Source organism: Equus przewalskii, chromosome X, assembly GCF_037783145.1.
Source record: "Equus przewalskii isolate Varuska chromosome X, EquPr2, whole genome shotgun sequence".
In the NCBI taxonomy this organism is placed as follows: domain Eukaryota; kingdom Metazoa; phylum Chordata; class Mammalia; order Perissodactyla; family Equidae; genus Equus; species Equus przewalskii.
Window position 1 is genome coordinate 6,825,517 of NC_091863.1, and position 19,632 is coordinate 6,845,148.

Genomic DNA, 19,632 nt, shown 5'->3' on the forward strand with positions numbered 1-19,632 from the left:
CTGATTGAACTAAGGGAGATGGAGAGACGGATATGTTGTCAGTCAGTATTATATCTAGGGGCAGGGATCACCCATTCTTGATGACCCACAGAATATTCTGGGTGAGGAGGAAGAGCAGGAGTTCTCGGGGGATGAGCCCCAGGTTGGATTGCTCAGTTGGCTAAGTGGGTAGATCTGGATGATGCTGCTCACTCGGAGAGGGAAGGCGTTTGTTGTTGTGTCATGGTTTGGTTTGGTTCCGGTTTTGGTAGTGAAAGGGTGCTGTGTGAGAAGGAGTTGTGCTGTGCACGGATGACTCAGAGTTACTTTGGGTCTGTCCAGGTGGAACTGTGTCTGGGAGGCAGCTGGAAAGAAAAGATGGGAGCTCAGGAGAGAGGTTGGAACCAGAGGTAGGCATGAGCCCTTACCAGAGCTTGTAGGGTGAGAAAGGCAGAGTGGAAAATGCAGGGATTTATGGTGGGAGGAGGCAAGGAAGTCCACAAAGGATGCAAAAAGACTGCACAGTCCGGTGTGGAGGGGAAAGGAGAAGGGGGGCAAGCCCGTCAGAGCGACAGCAGAGCTGATTGCACCCCGAATTAAAGAAGTCACTGAGAAGAAGCTTGGAAATACCTGTTAGTTTGACAGTGACGAGCTCATTCGGGTTTATCTCTGCCAACATTTATTTACAGTGCGAAAACTTGTCTGGTATTGTCTTCCTCCTTCCAATGAACTATTTCGTATCTTATAGAGTTTCCTCCTCATTTTAGCTGTGGATATAAAAATAAATGTTCCACACTTTAGGAAGGTTCATGATGTAGATGCTTCCATAGTGTGCATCCTGGTGATTAATTAATTTTCATATCAATTAGTCACATAATTGCATGACTCTTGGTCAACCTAAAGATTGTACTTTTAAATCATTTACATTTTACCCTTTTAATTTCAGAGCTTACCCAGATTGAGGATCCCAGAGAACAGTGGAGGCGAGAGCAGGAGCGGATGCTGAAGGAATATTTAATTGTAGCCCAGGAGGCTCTCAATGCCAAGAAAGAGATCTACCAGATTAAGCAGCAGCGGTTCGAGCTGGCTCAGGAGGAGTACCAGCAGTTGCACAAAATGTGTGAGGACGATAGCCGCTCGTATGCCAGCTGTGAGTTGATTGCCTTCTACGGTTAACACATGTGACTTTAAAAGCCATCTCTCTGCTAGGTTGTCTGCAAATGCTGTACTTAACTTGGGCAAGACAGCTTCATAAAATTTCTAATCACATAGGTAATCAGTATTCTGCACTGTAGTCGGATGGTCATCTGGTACCCACTCCTTTAGCAAATATTTATCAAGTGCCTGCCTTGTGTCTAGGCACTGTGATAGGGTGGAGACTAAGAAAGAAAAGGTACCTGCCCTCATGGAGCTTACATTCAAGAGGGGTGGGTAGAAAATAAACAAGCAAATTTCAAGTGGTGACATGAAACAATCTTGTGTCTCACGTGTGTCAGTGTGAGAAAGGGCTTCACTGGGCACCTCTGCCGTTAGTAGTGCTTGTCTGGGGTGACCTGTGGGAGATCCACATGGCGGTTTCCTCGATCCTAGCTGCAAAGCTTCAGGAGCCTTCACACGTGTCAAGCACCTGTCTCTTCGTGCCCTCTCTTGGGCAGTAACACTGAAGGCAGAGGAACTCAGTGTGACCCAGGGAATCAGGGGAATCTCTTTCTGTGCCTCAAGTTAGATGGATGCACGCTGATCTTCTCAAGAGGAATCCCTCTTAGTTTTGGACGCTGCCAGAAGTGGGCTCCCCTTTCCTTAGTACTCAGCAGATGCTCAGGGATTGAAGGAACCAGATCCAGTCTCAGAAGCAAAAGCATTTTGTTACTGACCCCGTCAGCCACTGCTTGAGCCCGTCCCTTCCCTACAGAGTTGTCACACTTAACAACCCACTGTGGGTGCACACAGCCACGGCTGTCCTGGGGTGCCAGTGAGCCCGGGGAGAAGGTATGCAGTTGCTACTGCTAGGTTTTATTTTATAAAAACCTAAGTCTAGTTGAAACATGGAAAGACTTGCTTGTGACAAGACTGCATGTGGCCAGGTATTTGGCTCTGGTGACCCAGCTTTGAAGATTAAAGAAGTGGTCCAAGCTTTATTCTGTGTTGCAAGTCCCAATGGAGTTAAGGCCAAGGGGCCATGTGTCTTTTTTAATGTAGCTGCCGTAGAAGGTGACTAAGCCATACAAGCTGTGGAGAAGAGAGAGGTGGCATTTCCCCTCTGTGACAGGAATTTAAGGTAGTTCCATCACCACGTGCCCTGTGAGAGTGTAGGGACTCAAGTATAGTGGTATATTGTTTCCAGGTTGTCTTATCTCTTGTTCTTCAGTTACTGGTGTGTACTAGATCTTTTTGGTTTTTGTTTTTTTAACTGTCCATCAGAATGCAATAGGTCAACTCAGTGCTAATTTTTAGAGGCTGGTTTCTTATCTCAGGAGTTTTCTTTTCTTGTAATGTCTTTCTCTGATTTCAGTATCAGGACACTCCTGGCCTCACAGAATGAACTGGGAAGTGTTCCCTCCTCCTCTCTTTTCGGAAAGAACTGCATCTCACCCATACACCTCACAGATTTCCCGAGTGATGGAAATCACCACAATAAAACTCTGTTCACTGGAGAGGAAAGGTGTTGTGCCAATATTGGGCCCCCTGATATCTAAGAATATCTAAGCCTTGACCTTTTTTGTCCCTGACCAAAGCAAACTCAGAGGCTTTGCTGAATTTCAGCCCACATATTTCCATGAAACTAAGACCCCAGCTTTATTTGTGTGAGCTTGTGAGGTAGCTGCCTGAGACCCAGCCCTGTTCTGTGCTTTGTGGAAAGCTGGGATGGAACGGCTTTACAACGGACTCTGTCTCCGTAAGACACCTGGTACTTTTTCTACAGTTCCATTTTGTAGAATTTTCTCCTACTTTTCTCATCCTAATATGTTCTTCTGTTTGCCTTCCTTTTAACACTAAACGCATTCGTTATTTCAGAAACTTTTTTTTGGAGTTACTCTTTCATTCTACCTGAGAAACTCTAGCCTCCAGATGTGTTCAGATGAAGTATATGACCATTTGCAGGATTTTTTTTTTTTTTTTGAGGAAGATTAGCCCTGAGCTAACATCTGCTGCCAATCCTCCTCTTTTTGCTGAGGAAGACTGGCCCTGAGCTAACATCCATGTCCATCTTCCTCTACTTTATATATGGGAAGCCTACCACAGCATGGCTTGCCAAGTGGTGCCATGTCCACACCTGGGATCCAAACCGGCGAACCCTAGGCTGCCGAGAAGTGGAACGTGCGAACTTAACCACTGCGCCACGGGGCCAGCCCCTGCAGGATCTTTTGGAAGGAATTCTTGCATGGGGTAAATTATAGTCTGAACCACAGGTCAGCAAATTATGTATGGCCCATGGGCTAAATTCTGTCCCCTCTGGGTGTTTGTAAATAAAGTTTTATTGGAACACATCCACAGCCCATGGGCTAAATCTTGTCTGCTCTGCGTGTTTGTAAATAGAATTTTATAGGAACACAGCCACTTCCAATCACTTACCTGTTGTCTGTAGCAGTTCTAATGGCAGAGTTGAGGAGTGTGAGACAGAGACTGTGTAGCCCCCAAGGCAAAACTATTTATTATCTGGCCCTTTGCAGAAAAAGTTTCCCAATGCCTGGTCTACACCAGTAGTTTTAACCTGGCTGCTGGTAAGAATCTCATAAAGGGGGCCAGCCCCAGTGGCCTAGTGGTTAAGTTCAGCATGCTCTGCTTTGGTGGCCCAGGTTTGATTCCCAGGCACAGACCTACACTGCTCTGTTAGCCGCCATGCTGTGCTGGTGGCCCACATACCAAAAAATAGAGCAAGATTGGCACAGATGTTAGCTCAGGGTGAATCTTCCTCAGCAAAAAAGTTTAAAAAATAAAAAGAATCTGATAAAGGGCTTTTAAAAACTACTACTGCCTGGGCCCCACACCAAGAGATTTTGATTTAATTGGCCTTGAGTGGGATCAGACTTTTTTTTTTAAGTTCCCCAAGTAATTCCCAGAGTTGAGATCCACTAGTCTGGATTGACTGTGACCGTCTCTTCTAGCAGCAGGAATGTGACTTTTATTACCCTGGCTCCTAGGAGCTACCAGAAGTCTACATCTGAAGTCTCTGGGTGCTTGGGAAAGAGTCGACCTTATCTCCGGTGAGAAAGTGCTGACCCACCCTGAATTCCTGGGGTAGGTGGTGGTGAAGCTTGACCTTATCAGTCATCATTCTTTCTGCGGCTCCAAGCCCATTCCACGAAGACTATCTTCCATTGGTTCTCTCTTAAAGGATTTCTGTCTACTATCTAGGTTAGGATAAGGGCCACAGTCTGCTCTTTCAGCCTTTTGTTTTCCTTCATGTAAGCATGTTGGAGCAGGCAGGAGAAAAACGGATCACGCAGCATTTTTCACAGGTGTTAGTTGGCAGGACTCAGTCTTGGAGGTTGGAGCAGAGCACACGTCTACTGAGAGAGAATTTCCGCGTCCACCCTAGAGAGAGTTCTTGGTTTGGATTTGGTGGCTTCTTGCATTACTTCTGTAGGCCATCCCTTGGTGAGCTGGATCTTTTGGTGCTTTACTTACCAGGCCTTTAAAAACAGTCATGCCCTCCTTTGTTGGCCTCGGCTATGTGCGTGTGTGCTTTTGTCACTGCTCTGGTAATTAGTACCTGTTAGCATGGAAACTGTCAGGGCTTGCCGTCCTTTCTGCCAGAGTCGTCCTTGACTCCCGTGAGCAGCTCCCACAGTGCTGATGCCTGGAGGTGCACACCTGGTCCTAAGGAACGGTCTGCCTGGAGGACGTCTTTGGAGAAGGACTACTGCTCTTCTAAAATCTGTCATCCCCCTGGGGTGATCTTAGGTTCTCACGGTACAGAGGAGGCCTGTGTGTAAGAGAGAAACCAAGACAGACAGACACACGGACATACACGTTTCCCCCTTTCAATAACCTGTCAAATTGGAATCCAAGATAAGTACTGGGCTCTGCAGCGTCTTGAGCACTAAATACACAAGTCAAGCTCACATATTGGGCAATGGGCATTTGGGCGCCGGAGGGCCATTCCTTCTTACATTGGAAAAGCTAATCTGATTAAACAGTGTTGGTCAGCTGACCCACAGGAGCCCACGTTCTAGACACAGCTCCCTCTATGACTGATGGCCTAGTATAGATCAAGTGACTGCAAACTCAGTCTTTAATCTATCGAATAGGGAAATGCCATCATCCTCTCACAAAGATTTTATGAGAATAGATGAAATAAATGTGAGAGGCAGCCTATAATAGTAAGGTATAATAATTTACATTGTTGTGGTCCAGCTAAAGTAAATCCTTATTATTACGTCCCCCAGAGCAGTAGTGTTTGCCTGAGCAGGCTCGTTAAGCTGCCTAACAGCTCTGCCCACTCAGCTCTTCAGGAGAGAAGGCTTCGGAGGTGGAAGGCTGGTATTTATTGTAAACCTTGAGATTGGAGACATGTCTTAACAGGGGAAGATATTTATTTTTCTAAATGTTGTAGAGCACATGCTGTTAAAAATGGAGTCTGGAGTCCTGAGCTATTCCTTAGAGTCCAGAAATGGGTTCTATTAGACTTATTGGCAGACATAAGGATTTGAGAATTTGTGTAAGTTGAATTATATTATTAAAAGTTCTGCCTCCACAGCTCTCCTGAGCATTTGAAGATAAAATGTATTTGCTGTCTTAGGTACTTGAGTTACCTTTTCCCTCATCCCAGTCTTGGAGTTGTATCACTGTAGAGACCATAGCAGAGGTAACATGAACAGTATCAGCATAAGGAAAACCTGTCCTATCATTTAGGATAGTTTCAACTGCAGAAAAGACTCACTCCCACGGGCCTGGACAGTAAGGAAATCCATTGTCACATAACAGTCCTCCCAGGTCGGGTGGGCTTCCCATTGGTGAATTCGGTGGTTCAGTGATGACGTGGTTTATAAGACACCCTCCAGGACTGCGTACGTGCTGAGTCTCCTGGGGGAGAGGTGGACACCCGATGACCTCAGGGTTCTGTTAGTTAGGAAGGAGAACTGGGGGGCAGGTTGCTGTATATTTGTCCAACTCTACCTGCTGCACCTCCCATGTTCATTTCAAGTCTCTCTGCTAATTTTCCCTGTGAAATTGTACAGACAGATTTTGTGGCAACAGTTTTGGATCGCTATTACTGATGTTTAACATTGCAGTTTACTTCCCTGGACTGTGGTGGTGGGGTTACCTTCTACCCCAATGGGAAAGATCCCAGGTGATAACTGTTGGCATTGTCTTCCTCAGCTGTAAGGGAGCCAGCAAGCCCTAGGCTCTTTTGCATATTATCTGGGTCTCAAGTGGAAGCCCATTAAGCTCAGATGTGAGAAACTTGTAAGTCCCAGGAGTTTAACATGGAGATTTTATCGAAATGATTTCTGCCTCTTAAGGGCATTGTTTGAGGTGTTGCTTTCGTTATTGATCTTAAATGAAACCAAAGAGTCAGACAAGATGGAAGGTGTAAGATTTGGAAATAGACGTTCTTCGTCTAAGAAAGAATTCTATTTTAATATAGACATAATCTGTCTTTGAGAGATTATGATTCTAAATATAAGAACATTTGAGATAAAGTTGGCAAACAGCTCCTCCAGATATTGTTTCTGGTAGATTCTAGTGGTTTGGAATTCTGACTGATGGAGGCTTAAATAGATTTTCCATAAAACTGTTTTTTAAAAAAGGAGATATGTGAACTGCTCAAATTAACATTGGATGTGGTTCTAGTTGAGGCTATTAAATAATCTTGCTGTTTAAGCCACTTGATGGCTTTGAGCCGTCCTTTCCAATATAAAGTTAGGTAATGATTTTGAACTGGTTTCTTGGTGTTGGCACCTAAGTTACCTGAAGTCGGCCTTCAGTAACCAGAGCAAAGGAGTAAAAGAAAGGATGCTGACCCTGCAGATGGGTCCTCTGAGCAGGTGAAGTTAATGACAATGACCGGGAGGCAGATTATACCAGTGCGAGGTGACTCACAGATGGAGACAAAGGAGCACTCTACCAGCTTAGGAAGAGATAGAAACCAGGTCACTGCAGCACAAGAGCTGATGGCTTCAGAAGCCTGAGAGAAAGAGACAGAAGCGTCAAGAAAAAGCAATGCAGAGGGGTGAACAGGGTGATAGAAATTAGAAATGGCTACTAGCTGCTCCAGCTGTGGAAACACCGGGAAAGGTTTTCAGCTCTCTGCAGACAGAAGTTGGCTAACTGTGCTAAGCACACATGAACAGCTCTTCATGTCTTCTTCACAGGTATTGGCTCTTTATAAGAGTGATGCTGTGTCTCTAAAATGTTAATCGTTTAAGAGCCAGTGCCAACTTTTAAATCTGAGACTTAGAATTAATTGTTTAATATGGTGAACCAGAAGTTCCTATCTATGTGTATTTATTTATTTATTTTAAAGGATCTATTATAAAATAAAATGTTTTCCTTCTGTTTAGCCTTCTCTGGATATTCAACAAATACAAAGTATGATCCACACCAAATTAAAGCAGAAATAGCAAGTCGTCGGGATAGGGTGAGTAAAATGAGTGTTTTTACAACTAGAAGCCCCCCATGTATTTTTATGTAACATCACTTATCGTGGTTCATTTTATGGTGGTCAGTGTGTCTAACACTCTCATTTTAGTAAGATTTTTTGTTTCATGGATTATTATTACATTTGGTTTTACTCTCCATGTTTTCCAATAGGAGGGAATAAGTTTCATTTGAAAACCTCAGTCCATCTAACAAAAAATTGCCTGTATCCCTCTTTGTATTTCCTGGGGCTAGACTCACCCCCCATTTGGAAAGATCTGGTCACATCAGGGCCTGATCTCAATGGCTGCTTCCCTATATTAGCAGGATGCCGGCCTTGACCCTCAGCAGCTTTAGCATCTGCTGAACTCCCCTGGTTGCTGTATTCCTAGAGAAATCTTTCTTGCAATGGCATTTAACCAGAAGGTTCTGATGCTTCTTCCCCCGTGATGCCAGAATTCTTTCTGTGCCACCTTGTTTCACCCCTTGAGCCCCTTGTCTTGGTTGTCTGGAAAGGGGAACAGTCTTGTTGCATTTGCAACAAAGCATAGGAGACATCTTGGAAATGAAGCCTCCTGTTCTGATGTCTCATTACCTCAACCAGAGTGTACCTTTTAGTGCAGTGGTTCTCACATTCTACACCTAAGAAAAACACCTGGGCAGTTGGTTAAAAGTGTAAACTCCTAGGCCCACCCCCTGAGTTTTAACACAGACCTGGAGCAGGTCCCAAACTGTTTAAATAAGCACTCCAGACTATTTTAACAACAGTAGTTTCACATGTAGGATCTATGAGTGGTAAGTAGGAGGGAAGATGAAAACAGTGTTACAGAGTTTGCTAATTGTACAGTCATGTGTTGCTTAATGACGGGACACGTTCTGAGAAATGCATCAGATGATTTCGTCATTGTGCAAACATCACAGAGTGGACCTACACAAACCTAGATGGTATAACCTACACACCTAGGCTACAGGGTACTAACCTTATGGGACCACCATCATATATGTGGTCTGTCGTTGACTGAAACGTCGTTACGCGGCACATAACTGTAATGTGTAAATCAGCACCTTGAAAAAGAAAATAGTTGCTAGTTCCACCTGAGTAGGAACATGTTAGTGACCTGGGATTTTTGTATCTAACCGAGGCAATTCTTCTAGGATGGCTGTTTTATATGCCTACTCAGTGAAAGTTAATGGAGAGAATAGACGATCCAGTGAATTGCACACTAATCAGAAACTTAGATGACATGCTAACAACTGTAGACATAATTTTTCACAGCTTCTTTCTTTGGAAAAAAAAATGTAATTTGTCTTTAGCTTTCCAGATTAAAACGAGAGCTGACCCAGATGAAGCAAGAACTACAGTACAAAGAAAAGGGGGTGGAGACTCTGCAAGAGTGAGTTTCCTGCGGTTCTAGAAGGAGGAGCTTCCCTTTGCTGATTTCCTTTTGTGCTGACCTGTTTGGTGCCTGGACATGTGTCCTAAAGCCTCATGGGCATCCGCTTCTCTGCTTTTATTTATGCACACTGTTGCCCAGTCCTAAGCATCAGAATCTCCCTTTTCCTTGAAGATACTCAATTCTTTACATGGAAATACTTGGGAAACAAGACCTTTATTTTCTATTTATGCACATTCTCAATAGCCGTACTGTCCAAGACACACATGGCTGTTTAAATTTGAATTCCAGTTTTGTTAGTTTTAGTCTCAAGTTTTTTATTCTAAAATTTAAATGATCTAAAATTAAGTAAAATAAAAAATATAGTCCCTAACCCTCAGTAGCCACATCTGAAATCCTCAGTAGTCACATGTGGCTAGTGCAGATTTTCTCCACCTCAGCACTATTGGCGTTTGGGACCAGATGACTCTTTGTGGTGGGGGCTGTCCTGTGCATCATAGGATGTTTAGCGGCATCCCTGGCCTTGACCCCCTAGATGTCAGTAGCACCTTCCCACCCAGTTCTCACAGCCAAAAATGTCTCCAGACATTGCCAAGTGCTCCCTGGAGGGCACGTTTGCCCCTGGTTGGGAACCACTGGGCTAGTGGCCACTGCGTTGGACAGCACAGATAATAGAACGTTTCCGTTATCACAGATCAGTCTATTGGACAGTCTGGTCTATAGATCTCCCTCCTGTTGGCACCTTTACAATTAGAACTTTATCCCTACTAAGAGTTTAGGGATTAATTTCTTATTATTTGTGAGCTATATTAAGTCAGCAAATCCACTGAACAAAAGTTATTTTATAAGTGGTTATATTGTTGGTCTGAAAGAATTACTTTTCTTAAGAAAGGGTATTGTATGCCTGTTGGTCGAGAGTCCATTCTCTCTCGATTCAGAAGCTGGCTTCACTTGCTGAACTTGGGCATGTGCTTCACACCTTCTGTGCCTACTTTTCTCATCCGTCAGTGGGGATTGTCTTAGTCAGCTAGGGCTGCTATAACAAAATACCATAGACTAGGTGGCTTAAACAGCAGGCATTTACTTCTCGCAGTTCTAGAGGCTAGAAGTCCGAGATCAAGGCACTGGTGAATTCGGGATCTGGTGAGGGCCTGCTTCCTGGCTTGCAGAAGGCTGCCTTCTTGCTGTGTCTTCATGTGGTGGTGGTGGTGGGGAGCTCTGGTCTCTGATGTCTCTTTCTGTTCTTATAAGGACACTAATCGCATCATGGGAGCCCCACTCTCGTGACCTCATCTAAATCAAATCACCTCCCAAAGGCCCCATCTCAAAGTACCATCGCATTGGAGTTAGGGCTCACCATATGAATTTGGGGGGAGCATGAACATTCAGTCCAGAAACAGTAATCACTGGGCCAGATTGTCCGGAGGGCAGCTCCAGTGCCTGCTACCTAGTCAGCCGTGAGCAAATGGCAGGGATCCATGTGGTTACTATTCTCGGTAAAGGTGGGCAGCATGCCACTCGCTTTCATCCTGTGTGCACACACAATGATAGTGTGTCAAATGTGACTGCAACATTGCTCTTTATAGGGAGGTGATATAAGAATATGAGTGAGTGACAAACGTAATTATCTCAGCCTCATATAAAGGGTAATTACCGGACATGTTGAACCCTGCTGTTCAATACTGGGTTGAGATTCACTTTCTTAATCATCCAGGATTGGTTTGGTAGATGATTCGTTTGTCCATTTCTTTATTAAGGACATATCATAGGCAGCAAGGGAGACACAATAGGAAAGTGAGCTGGGTCCTGCCTAGAGGGGCTTGACTTTCTCTGGCCCTGAGACACGGCCATGCCCCCTGCCGGTCCCGCCGCATGGTGGGTTTTGGCAGGTGTGAGCTGGAGTCTTTTAACCTTACTGTCGGCTTTTTGCTTTCTCTCCCATTACCCAGCAGTGTCTCTGTGTGTGCACGCGTGCACATGTGCACGCACACACACATTGTCCTGTGATTTGGATCCACTGTGGGCTTCCTTTAATTAACCCTAGTCCCAGCACACACAGAAGCATGCTAGCAGGCATCTCAGTATCTGGAGGCTGGCTGGGCTCTGTGGGGTAAAATGATAGATCGTATATCAGTGCATTGGGAAGCACCGTAGCAAATGGACAAAATAAGTAACAAAACCAGTAGCTGATATTGAAAAAGAAGCTTGATTTTCTTAAGCAAAACTGTTTTTAAAAAACTGGACTGCTAGGACTGTCTAGATGAATTAGAGGTTGATCCCCTTCTTTCATTTGGCTTTCTCTCATTACCAAGAGAACCAAGACTTCATGTCTCTAAATAATACCTACTTTTAATGCTAGGCATTGTGTGGGCTGCAGGTCACAGTTAATTTAATTCTTACTCGCAGAAGCTCTGGTGAAGGTGATCAGGGTTCAAGGTGGTTCAGGAACACTCTGAGATCGTAGAGGACCCTGAGTCTCAGAGGGGAGTCTGCCTGGTACCTTTCCCCACTGGCTCTGGCTTCTGTAGTGGAATTGCTGGGCCTGTTCCTTTGCTGGACTCCATCACTCCGGCCACCTCCATTTCCTTATGTGAAGACGAAGGTTGTATTGCAATGTCAGCTTGAGACTGAACACCCTAGCAAATAAAAGGTGCCGGGCCTCAGGTGACTGAGAACCCCTTCCCCTTGGCATTGCTAGGAAGTAAATTCATTTCTTGCAGTCAAAGTAATTTTAAGAATAGGAAAAGGCGACCTCAATTTCTCCAGGTTTATTGGACAGGAAGCAGAATCTAGTATGGGAGAGTTGTAACTTTACACCTGCAGCTGGAGCGCAGTATGAGTTGTGCTCCTGCAAAGAGAAGGGCCAGTGCTATTTGTATTTTCTTTCTGCTTTCCCTAGCAAGAACCCACGTGTGGGAGCGGTGATGATAACCATGGTCCCCACCAAGGGGACGATTCTCACTCCCTGCCAGAACCTGTGGAGACACCTCCCCTGAGGAGTGAAGCTGAGGAGTGGCTAGGGGGAAGATTCTGGACCTGTCCTTGGTCTTTGGGGACCTACCCCAGCTTTTCAGATGGAGCTGCCTCAGGAGCTGCATTGTCACTGCACATATTCCCTCTGTTCTGTGACACAGCGTCTCAGGAAGGAGAGAAAACATGGGCTCTCATGCCACGCTTAGAATTCTTTGCAAGTGAGAAATAATCTACTAGCTGTCTTCTGAGTTACACAGGCTACGTGTGAGACAAAAACCATTGAAGATTGAATTGAAGATTGGCTCCTAGGTTTGGGTTGAATCATGCAGATTGGTGTTATTTATTGAGAAATTTTGAAAACCTTTTTGTAAGCGTTGATAATGTGATTACCCCACCCCTACTGTAAGATCCTAACTCTAAGCACAGATAATACATGAGCTGTTGTACATAAATGGGCTTCTTGGATATTGTTAACCTCAATTTAAGGCAGAGACCGAAGGTTTTCCTCCAGAAAATTTTCTGCTGTCCTTGCTTCCCAGAATATCCAGTGTATTCTTTTCCAGAGCACCTCACCAGGAGTTTGGCTGCTTATAGCATTTTAAACTTGACTTGTTTATCTTGGTGAACTTTCTTGGCTAGCAAGGAAATCCATCATTACGCTTGGGTCCAAGTGAGGGAAAAAGAACCTTTTGTTTTTTTTTTTAAGTCTATGTATGTTGTTAATTTTTGTAGATGGGAGCTGGCCATGAACACAGTCTCTGAGTGAACAATAGAATATGTATGTGTGTGTATGTGTTATATATATAAACTTTTTTTTAAAGATTTTATTTTTTCCTTTTTCTCCCCAAAGCCACCCAGTACATAGTTGTATATTCTTAGTTGTGGGTCCTTCTAGTTGTGGCATGTGGGATGCCGCCTCAGCATGGCTTGATGAGTGGTGCCATGTCCACACCCAGGACTCAAACTGGCGAAACACTGCAGCAGAGCATGCGAACTTAACCACTCGGCCACCGGGCCGGCCCCCTTTTTTTTTTTAGATTTTATTTTTCCTTTTTCTCCCCAAAGCCCCCTGGTACATAGTTGTATATTTTTATTTGTGGCTCCTTCTAGTTGTGACATGTGGGATGCCGCCTCAGCATGGCGTGATGAGTGGTGCCATGTCTGCGCCCAGGATCCGAACCTGTGAAACCCCAGGCTGCTGAAGTGGAACGTGCAAACTTAACCACTTGGCCATAAGGGCCAGCCCCATATAAACTTTTAATGATGGAAAATGTCAAACATACACAAAACTAGAGAGAATAGTGTAATGGAACCCTCCTATACCCCTCACTTATTTCAACAACTAACCACACAACGGCCAACCTTGTTTTGTCTGTTACCCCACCCCATCCCCCAAGCTCCTACTGCCTTATTGAAGCAAATCCCAGAGTGATATTTAATTCATAGCTGTCTCTCCTAAGATTATGGACTCTCTTTGAAAACATTACTATAATACCTGTTAATCCATCTTAATAGTAATCTCTTGATATCGTCACTTCTCCAATGAATTTTCCTATTTCTCCAGTTTGTTTGGGTCCAGGTTCAGACGAAACCCACACAGTAAGTTTGATTGGTCCATCTCTTAATCTCTACTCCCCTCTCCTTTTTTTTTTATCTTTGTTGAAGAAACTAATTTGTTTGCCCCGTAGAATTTTCCTGACACTGGATTTTGCTGCTTGAATGTGCATGGTGTCATTTACCATGCTCCTCTGTCTCCTGCTATTTATGCAAACTGTTGTAATATTAGTTTGAGAGGCTTCATCTAATTCAAGTTCAGTTTCTTTTTCTTTTCTTTTTTGGGGGGGTTAGCGTATCCTGTAGATGGTGGTGTTACTTCTATCAGGGGTCCACAGTCTCCGGTTGTCTCTTTTTGTGGTGTGAAGATTATTGGTGGGTTCTGGCATTGTCGGCCTGATACATCCATTCATGATGTTTCCCATCAGCTGGTCACCTAATGCTGTGCACGTGTAGATAGGAAAGATTTCAGGCTAAGTTCCTGAAAGTGGGTTTGCTGGGTCAGAGGGTAAATGCATTGGTCGTATTGTTAGATTTTGCCAAATTGCCCTCTCTAGGGATTGCAGCAACCTACATTCGCACCAATAGGTGAATGTTCCTGTTCCCTTGGCTTTGCCAACAGAATGTGTTCTCAGGCTTTTGCATTTCTACCAGTCTTGTAGGGGGGAGAGAGGATCTCAGTGTAGCTGTCATTTTCATTTCTCTTGAGGCCCTTTATAAAAGTCTTCAGAAAATAGAAACAATGTTTACAAGTAATGAAAGTCTTTAGAAAAATTGAACTTTTCCAGTGAGAGAGCTACTGGGCTCTGCTGCCCTAAAGTTCCTGAAGCTTGATTTGAAATGCTATTTGACTGTAACTCGTTACTAGCATCCAGGGGCAGAGGGGAGAACTCAGAGCTAGGAGGTATGCGATTTCCCAAATGGCTGATGCACAAGAACGTGCTAAGTGTGCATAGGTGTGGAGAGCTCTCCCTCTCGTTATTCTAGATCTCTGGAGATCTGGAATGTTCCTAGGGTTAGATTCCGAGTTGTTCTTCAGGCAGGAAGCTCAGGTAACATTGCTGCGCTGAGTTTCCCACGCTTCATGCCATTGAAGCTTTTTTCTACCATAACACCTATAACGTCTCTGAGTGCTGGTGTGATGGCCAAGACGCTTTGGGGGAGAACTGCCCTGACCGCCTTCTTACCATCTGTTGTCCCTGGTGTGCTGTTTCTACCCCTGGCACCCATTCGCTTCTCACAGCTTCCACCACAACTGCTCGTGCGAGCTGCTGCTAAGACTCACCATTCTCACTCTTAGCCACGGGGATTCTTTTAAAATCTCTCCTCTGCTTGTGGCGCCCTGTGGCTTTTTCGCTCACTTAGAATGCGATCTTAACTCTAGATGAGTTGGCACCCTATCCTGACCTCGTTTCCTCTAGTCTCACCCTCACTCATCTACGACAGTCCCCTGGCCACCTGCCAGCCACCCTGCCAGCTCTCCCCACTGGAACTTGCACCTCCCTGTGCCTGGAACGCTCTTTCCCCCCAATTCTCACATGCCCGTTTCTTCCCTTCCGTAGTTCTCTGAATAAATAACATCTTGCCAAGATCCTTGCGTAACCACTAGCTAAAAAGGAGCCCTCTCCGCCACCCTCTCTCCCGAACCTGGCTTTGTTTTCCTTAGAACAGCCATCACTGCCTGACCTAAGGATTTGTTTTTTGTTGTCTGTCTCCTTGACTAGCATAATGCCGCACGAGGACGAGGACGTTGCTTTGTTCCCTGCTCGATCCTCAGGGCCCAGACAGTTCTGGCCACAGGGCAGGGCTCAGTGGAATGAATGGACTGGGCCCCGGGTGCTGTGCAGAGTGGCTGATGTCCCTGTCCTGCCTGCTGGGAGCCGTCACGTGGTTCACTTCATTCTTGGACACTGGGACCCTCTGGGCGAGGGCTGGGCTGCAAGGATCTCGGGGAAGTCTCTGTCAATCAGCCCAGTTGCCTTCTTATTAATTGTCCTATAGCATTTCCTTCTCTTCTACACATTGCACAGCACATAAGGTACAGCCCGTGCGAAAACCCCAGTGCTACTCAGATAACAGTAAAACATACAGAAATGGGGGCAGAAACAAAAAGAGCATTGTCCCTGGTTGTGGGACAGGTCTGGTGTTCTACACAGGACCTGCTGTTGATAGAAACCTGCTGGAAGTTTTTTGAGGTTCATTCAAGGCCCCTTGCCAGAGCTGGTGATGTCAAAGGTAGAAGCTGTAACAAAACTTCTCATTCTTTTGGGTTGTAATATGTGGTATTAACATGGAATATCTTTAGAGGCCTGGCAGTCCTTTTCTTCAAGATGTGGGCGTAAGAAGTCGTTGGGGTTTATTTTTGCCAGTGCCATTATCTGGACATCTTAAACTGAACCACAAATATGGACACTTTAGGGCAACAGGAGGTAGAGGTTGATAATAAACATCTCTCGAATGCCTTCTCCATGGTACTGCGGTCATCATTTGAAGCTGTACCTTCTCCTGTTCTCTCTAACCATTTCTTTCCAAAGTAGACCATAAAGAGCACCAGTTTACTTTGGGACGACATTTGACTGGCTGCATGGGTGGCCTTCAGGTTTGACATAGCGCGAGTTTGGAGGCCTTGACTTTGAGTGTGTTGCTAACCTGGTGATGAAGAGGATGAGTGCTGGTGGGAAGGGCCTCCGTGTGAACCTCACTGTACCTCTCACTGGCTGTGGGACCCAGAGCAAGTCACGTAACCTCCCCAGAGCTGCTGCATACTGTTGAGGCGTGAAAGTAAAGACTGTGTGGTCTGAGTACTGGATTTTTTCTTATGCTGAGTCTGAGTCCATTTGGGCTGCTATAACGAAATACCACAGACTGGGTGGCTTATAGACAACAGAAATTGATTTCTCACAGGCTGGATGCTGAAAGTCCAAGATCAGGGTGCCAGTATGGTCAGGTTCTGTGTTTGATGAGAAGCAGCTTCTCAGTTCCTAAGTGGCCATCTTCTCACTGTAACCTCACATGGTGGAAAGGGCAGGAGAGCTCTTTGGTCTTTTTTATAAGGGCACTAATCCCATTCATTAGGGCTTCTCCCTCTTGACCTGATCACCTCCCAAAGGCCTCACCTCTCAATACCTCACACTGAGCATTAGGATTCCAGCATGTGACTTTTAGGGGGACATAAACATTCCGATCATAGCACACTGCATAATAACTTGTGTCCTTGTTAGTACCACCTTTTGTTGAGCAGTTATCAGTTTTCTGTCATTTTATTCAAGATGTATAAGCAGTCTTGGGCTCTTAATTAAAATTAAAGAAAAAGAGTTCTTTGGCAGTCACAGATTTTATGATTTTCTTTATGAAATGGAAAATAGTGATATTTAAAAAAAAAATACCAAATCATTGAGCACATCCTCTGAATTTGACCAAAGTTCTGGACGGAATTTTTAAACAGGGAGAAAATTCTCAAATAAATGAATTTTGCAGGTGTGAAGGAAGAGGTTTCCTGTTGAAGTTTTTGTTAGATGAAGATTTATCACAGTTGAAAAATGGAAGTGGTTTGAATTCTGTGAAACGTTGCTTGCCCTTATAAAAGCAAAAGGACCCTAGATTGGCCACTGTGAGTGGGGGTAACCTGTGCTATCAAGGGGCCTGGCTGCACCTGGTGATCTAAAGCGAACTTGAGAATTGGGAGATGTGGGTTTGAATCCTGGCTCTGCCAGATCTTAGCTTGTCATCTCGGGCCACTTAGTTAACTTCTCTGAGCCTCAGTTTTTTCATTATAAAATCCGAGAAGGTTATGCTTATCTCATAAAGCTGTTGAGGGGATTAAGTTAGGTGACAAACTACAGCACGCAGCAAGACCCTGTCACCTAGTAGGTGCTTGATATATTGAATTATTTTAATATACTATTTGTATAATATAACCAAATAATATATACTTATATAAAATATATTGATATAAAGTTACATTTATGTAATATATAATAATATCTTTTTATAATTATGTGTTTGTTCTACAATAATATATAATTATTTTTAAATAATAGTATTTCTAGGATTCCTAGAACTTTGAGGTCATGCTTTCTAATAGCTTTGACACTTTCTTAACAGTGGAATCTTTTTCCCCTTCCTTCCCTGCGAATGACATCTTCTGTGGAACCGGAGCATCTGAGGCAGAGCAAAGGGGAGGTGCTTGCTGGAGCCGGGGTGAGGGTCCGCGAGCCCTACGTGGGCTCTACCCTCAGCTGCTCCTGCTCACCACAGCAGGACACCCTCAGGACAGAGTGACAACAGCTGCTCTAGGCCACTCTTCATTCTTCTTTGAGTTCTCAGAGCCACTTGGGGAAAGCCAAGGCCAGAGCCCAGGACCCTGGCATCCCAGTTGAGCTTCTGTTCTCCTGGGCGCTCTGCAGTGTCCGCCGGTGGGATGAATTACAGGGCTGCTGCTCCCTGTCCCTGATGGAAATTGGGGCCTGTTTTCCTGGGTTTGCTAATGGCCACACTTAGGCTTTATACCTCCCAAAAGCCATCAGGAAATCACAACACCAAAGTATAAAGCTGGAGCTGACATGGCTAGCGCCTCTCATTGCAGCCTCAACAGTGGGTGTGTGGCTGTACTTCTGTGGGGATTTGATTAGCCTTGAGCTTCAAGCAATTGAAAGAATTTTGTTGAGTGCAGTAGAGTTTTGCTTCTCTATATGGTGTCAGTATCAGGTGATGCTCTGTTTGCTGTATTTTTCATTCTGGGGGAGCCAGTAAACTCGGATAGCAGAGGTGCTGGTCATTGACTGTTAACAGAGAAATCAGACTTTTCTGGCCTCAGGTTTTTTGTTTGGAAATGATGTAATCGTTTTCTACAGACTTCCTCAGCCTCTTTGGGTTGTAGTTTGTGGCATTAAATGAGACGTATTGCAAAGCCTTTTATCAGGAGGTGAATACAAGGAAACGTTATATAAATAAGTAGATTTTTCTCTGCAAGAAAAGTTGGGACTTCTTTGGCAGATGTAGTGCTGTGAGATGGATGGCCTTTTATTTCTGCCTTGTGTTAGAGACTCTTGGTTCTCCATAGAACAGCTAAAATGGAAAAATGTATGGCCGGGCCGTGTTGGGATTTAGGGGTGTCACCATTCAATGTGTGGCATCCTGTAGTGTGCCTGTACCTACTGTCCATGGAAGAGGACTCGGGACCAGCTTTCATAAATGTTTGCCCTATAGCTGATGGCCGTCACAGCAGTGCTGTGGTGCCCGGGAGCCCCATTCCAAAGAGGGGAACGGTTTCCTGCTTGTTCTCTTTGTCCTTCTCTCAGTCCAAGAGTGCTGATAGCTCAGGTCACCTGCAGGGCTGAGTTTTGCTGTGAATTGTGACATATGGGGCCAGGAATTTGTTAACGATAAGAAAGTACCAGACTTGTGAATTATTTACTTTTCCTCCCATGAGTAAATAGATTTGGCATTATCTTCATGATGAAAATAATAATAATAATAACCAATGCAAATACTATGTGCCAGGCCTCTGCCAAGTAAGCCCTTTCCTTTCATTTTCTCTTAAATGGGAGAAGGATTTTTAGTGTCCCCATTTGAGACATGAGCAAACCGAGGTTTAAAGAGGTGAAATGACTTGCCTAGGGTCCGACTGTAGAGCTGGAGTGTCGCTCGCACTCACCAGCATGCCAGGATGCTTTTGTGAATGGAAAATAAGAGAGTTTTGGCTGGCCGTTAAGGATCCAGATTTTCAGGTGACGTGGGGGAAACAGTTTAGAACCAGAACCCCTGTAATGGTGGATCTGAAACCAGAAACGCAAGCTAATGGCTTTCCAGAGAAGGGGTTCATTCTGGACCACAATATTCCAACCTCTTTAGCCCCGAGGGCTCGCGAGAGTCAAGACTTAGATATGGACGGCTCAACAAGGGACGCACTGCAGGAGACCACCTGCTCTTGGAAGGCCGGAGCCAAGCCTTGTCTTACTCAGTGCTCTGCCTCCACCGCCTGGAACCAGGCCTTGTGTGCACAAGGTGGGCTGGCTGGAAGGAAGGAAGGGTGGGTGGATATTTGTATTGAAGAAAAGAATTGAGGAGGTGAGTAGGAGAGAGAGAGAGTGGTAAATTAGAACCAAAATGAGATAAAGAAAGAGATAGAGGAGACATAAGCATTTTC

At 44.8% G+C, this 19,632-nt stretch overlaps 1 protein-coding gene across 2 annotated transcripts in view; it reads left to right on the top strand.

Moving 5' to 3' along the window:
- The window catches only part of WWC3 (WWC family member 3), a 117,139-nt gene that overhangs the window by 49,021 nt on the left and 48,486 nt on the right, over window positions 1-19,632 (top strand). For both annotated transcript variants that reach the window (XM_070606126.1, XM_070606127.1), the window contains exons 3-5: window positions 926-1,129; window positions 7,488-7,564; window positions 8,878-8,957. In XM_070606126.1, coding sequence (XP_070462227.1) covers window positions 926-1,129; window positions 7,488-7,564; window positions 8,878-8,957 — 361 coding nt within the window. The remainder of the gene's footprint in view (window positions 1-925; window positions 1,130-7,487; window positions 7,565-8,877; window positions 8,958-19,632) is intronic.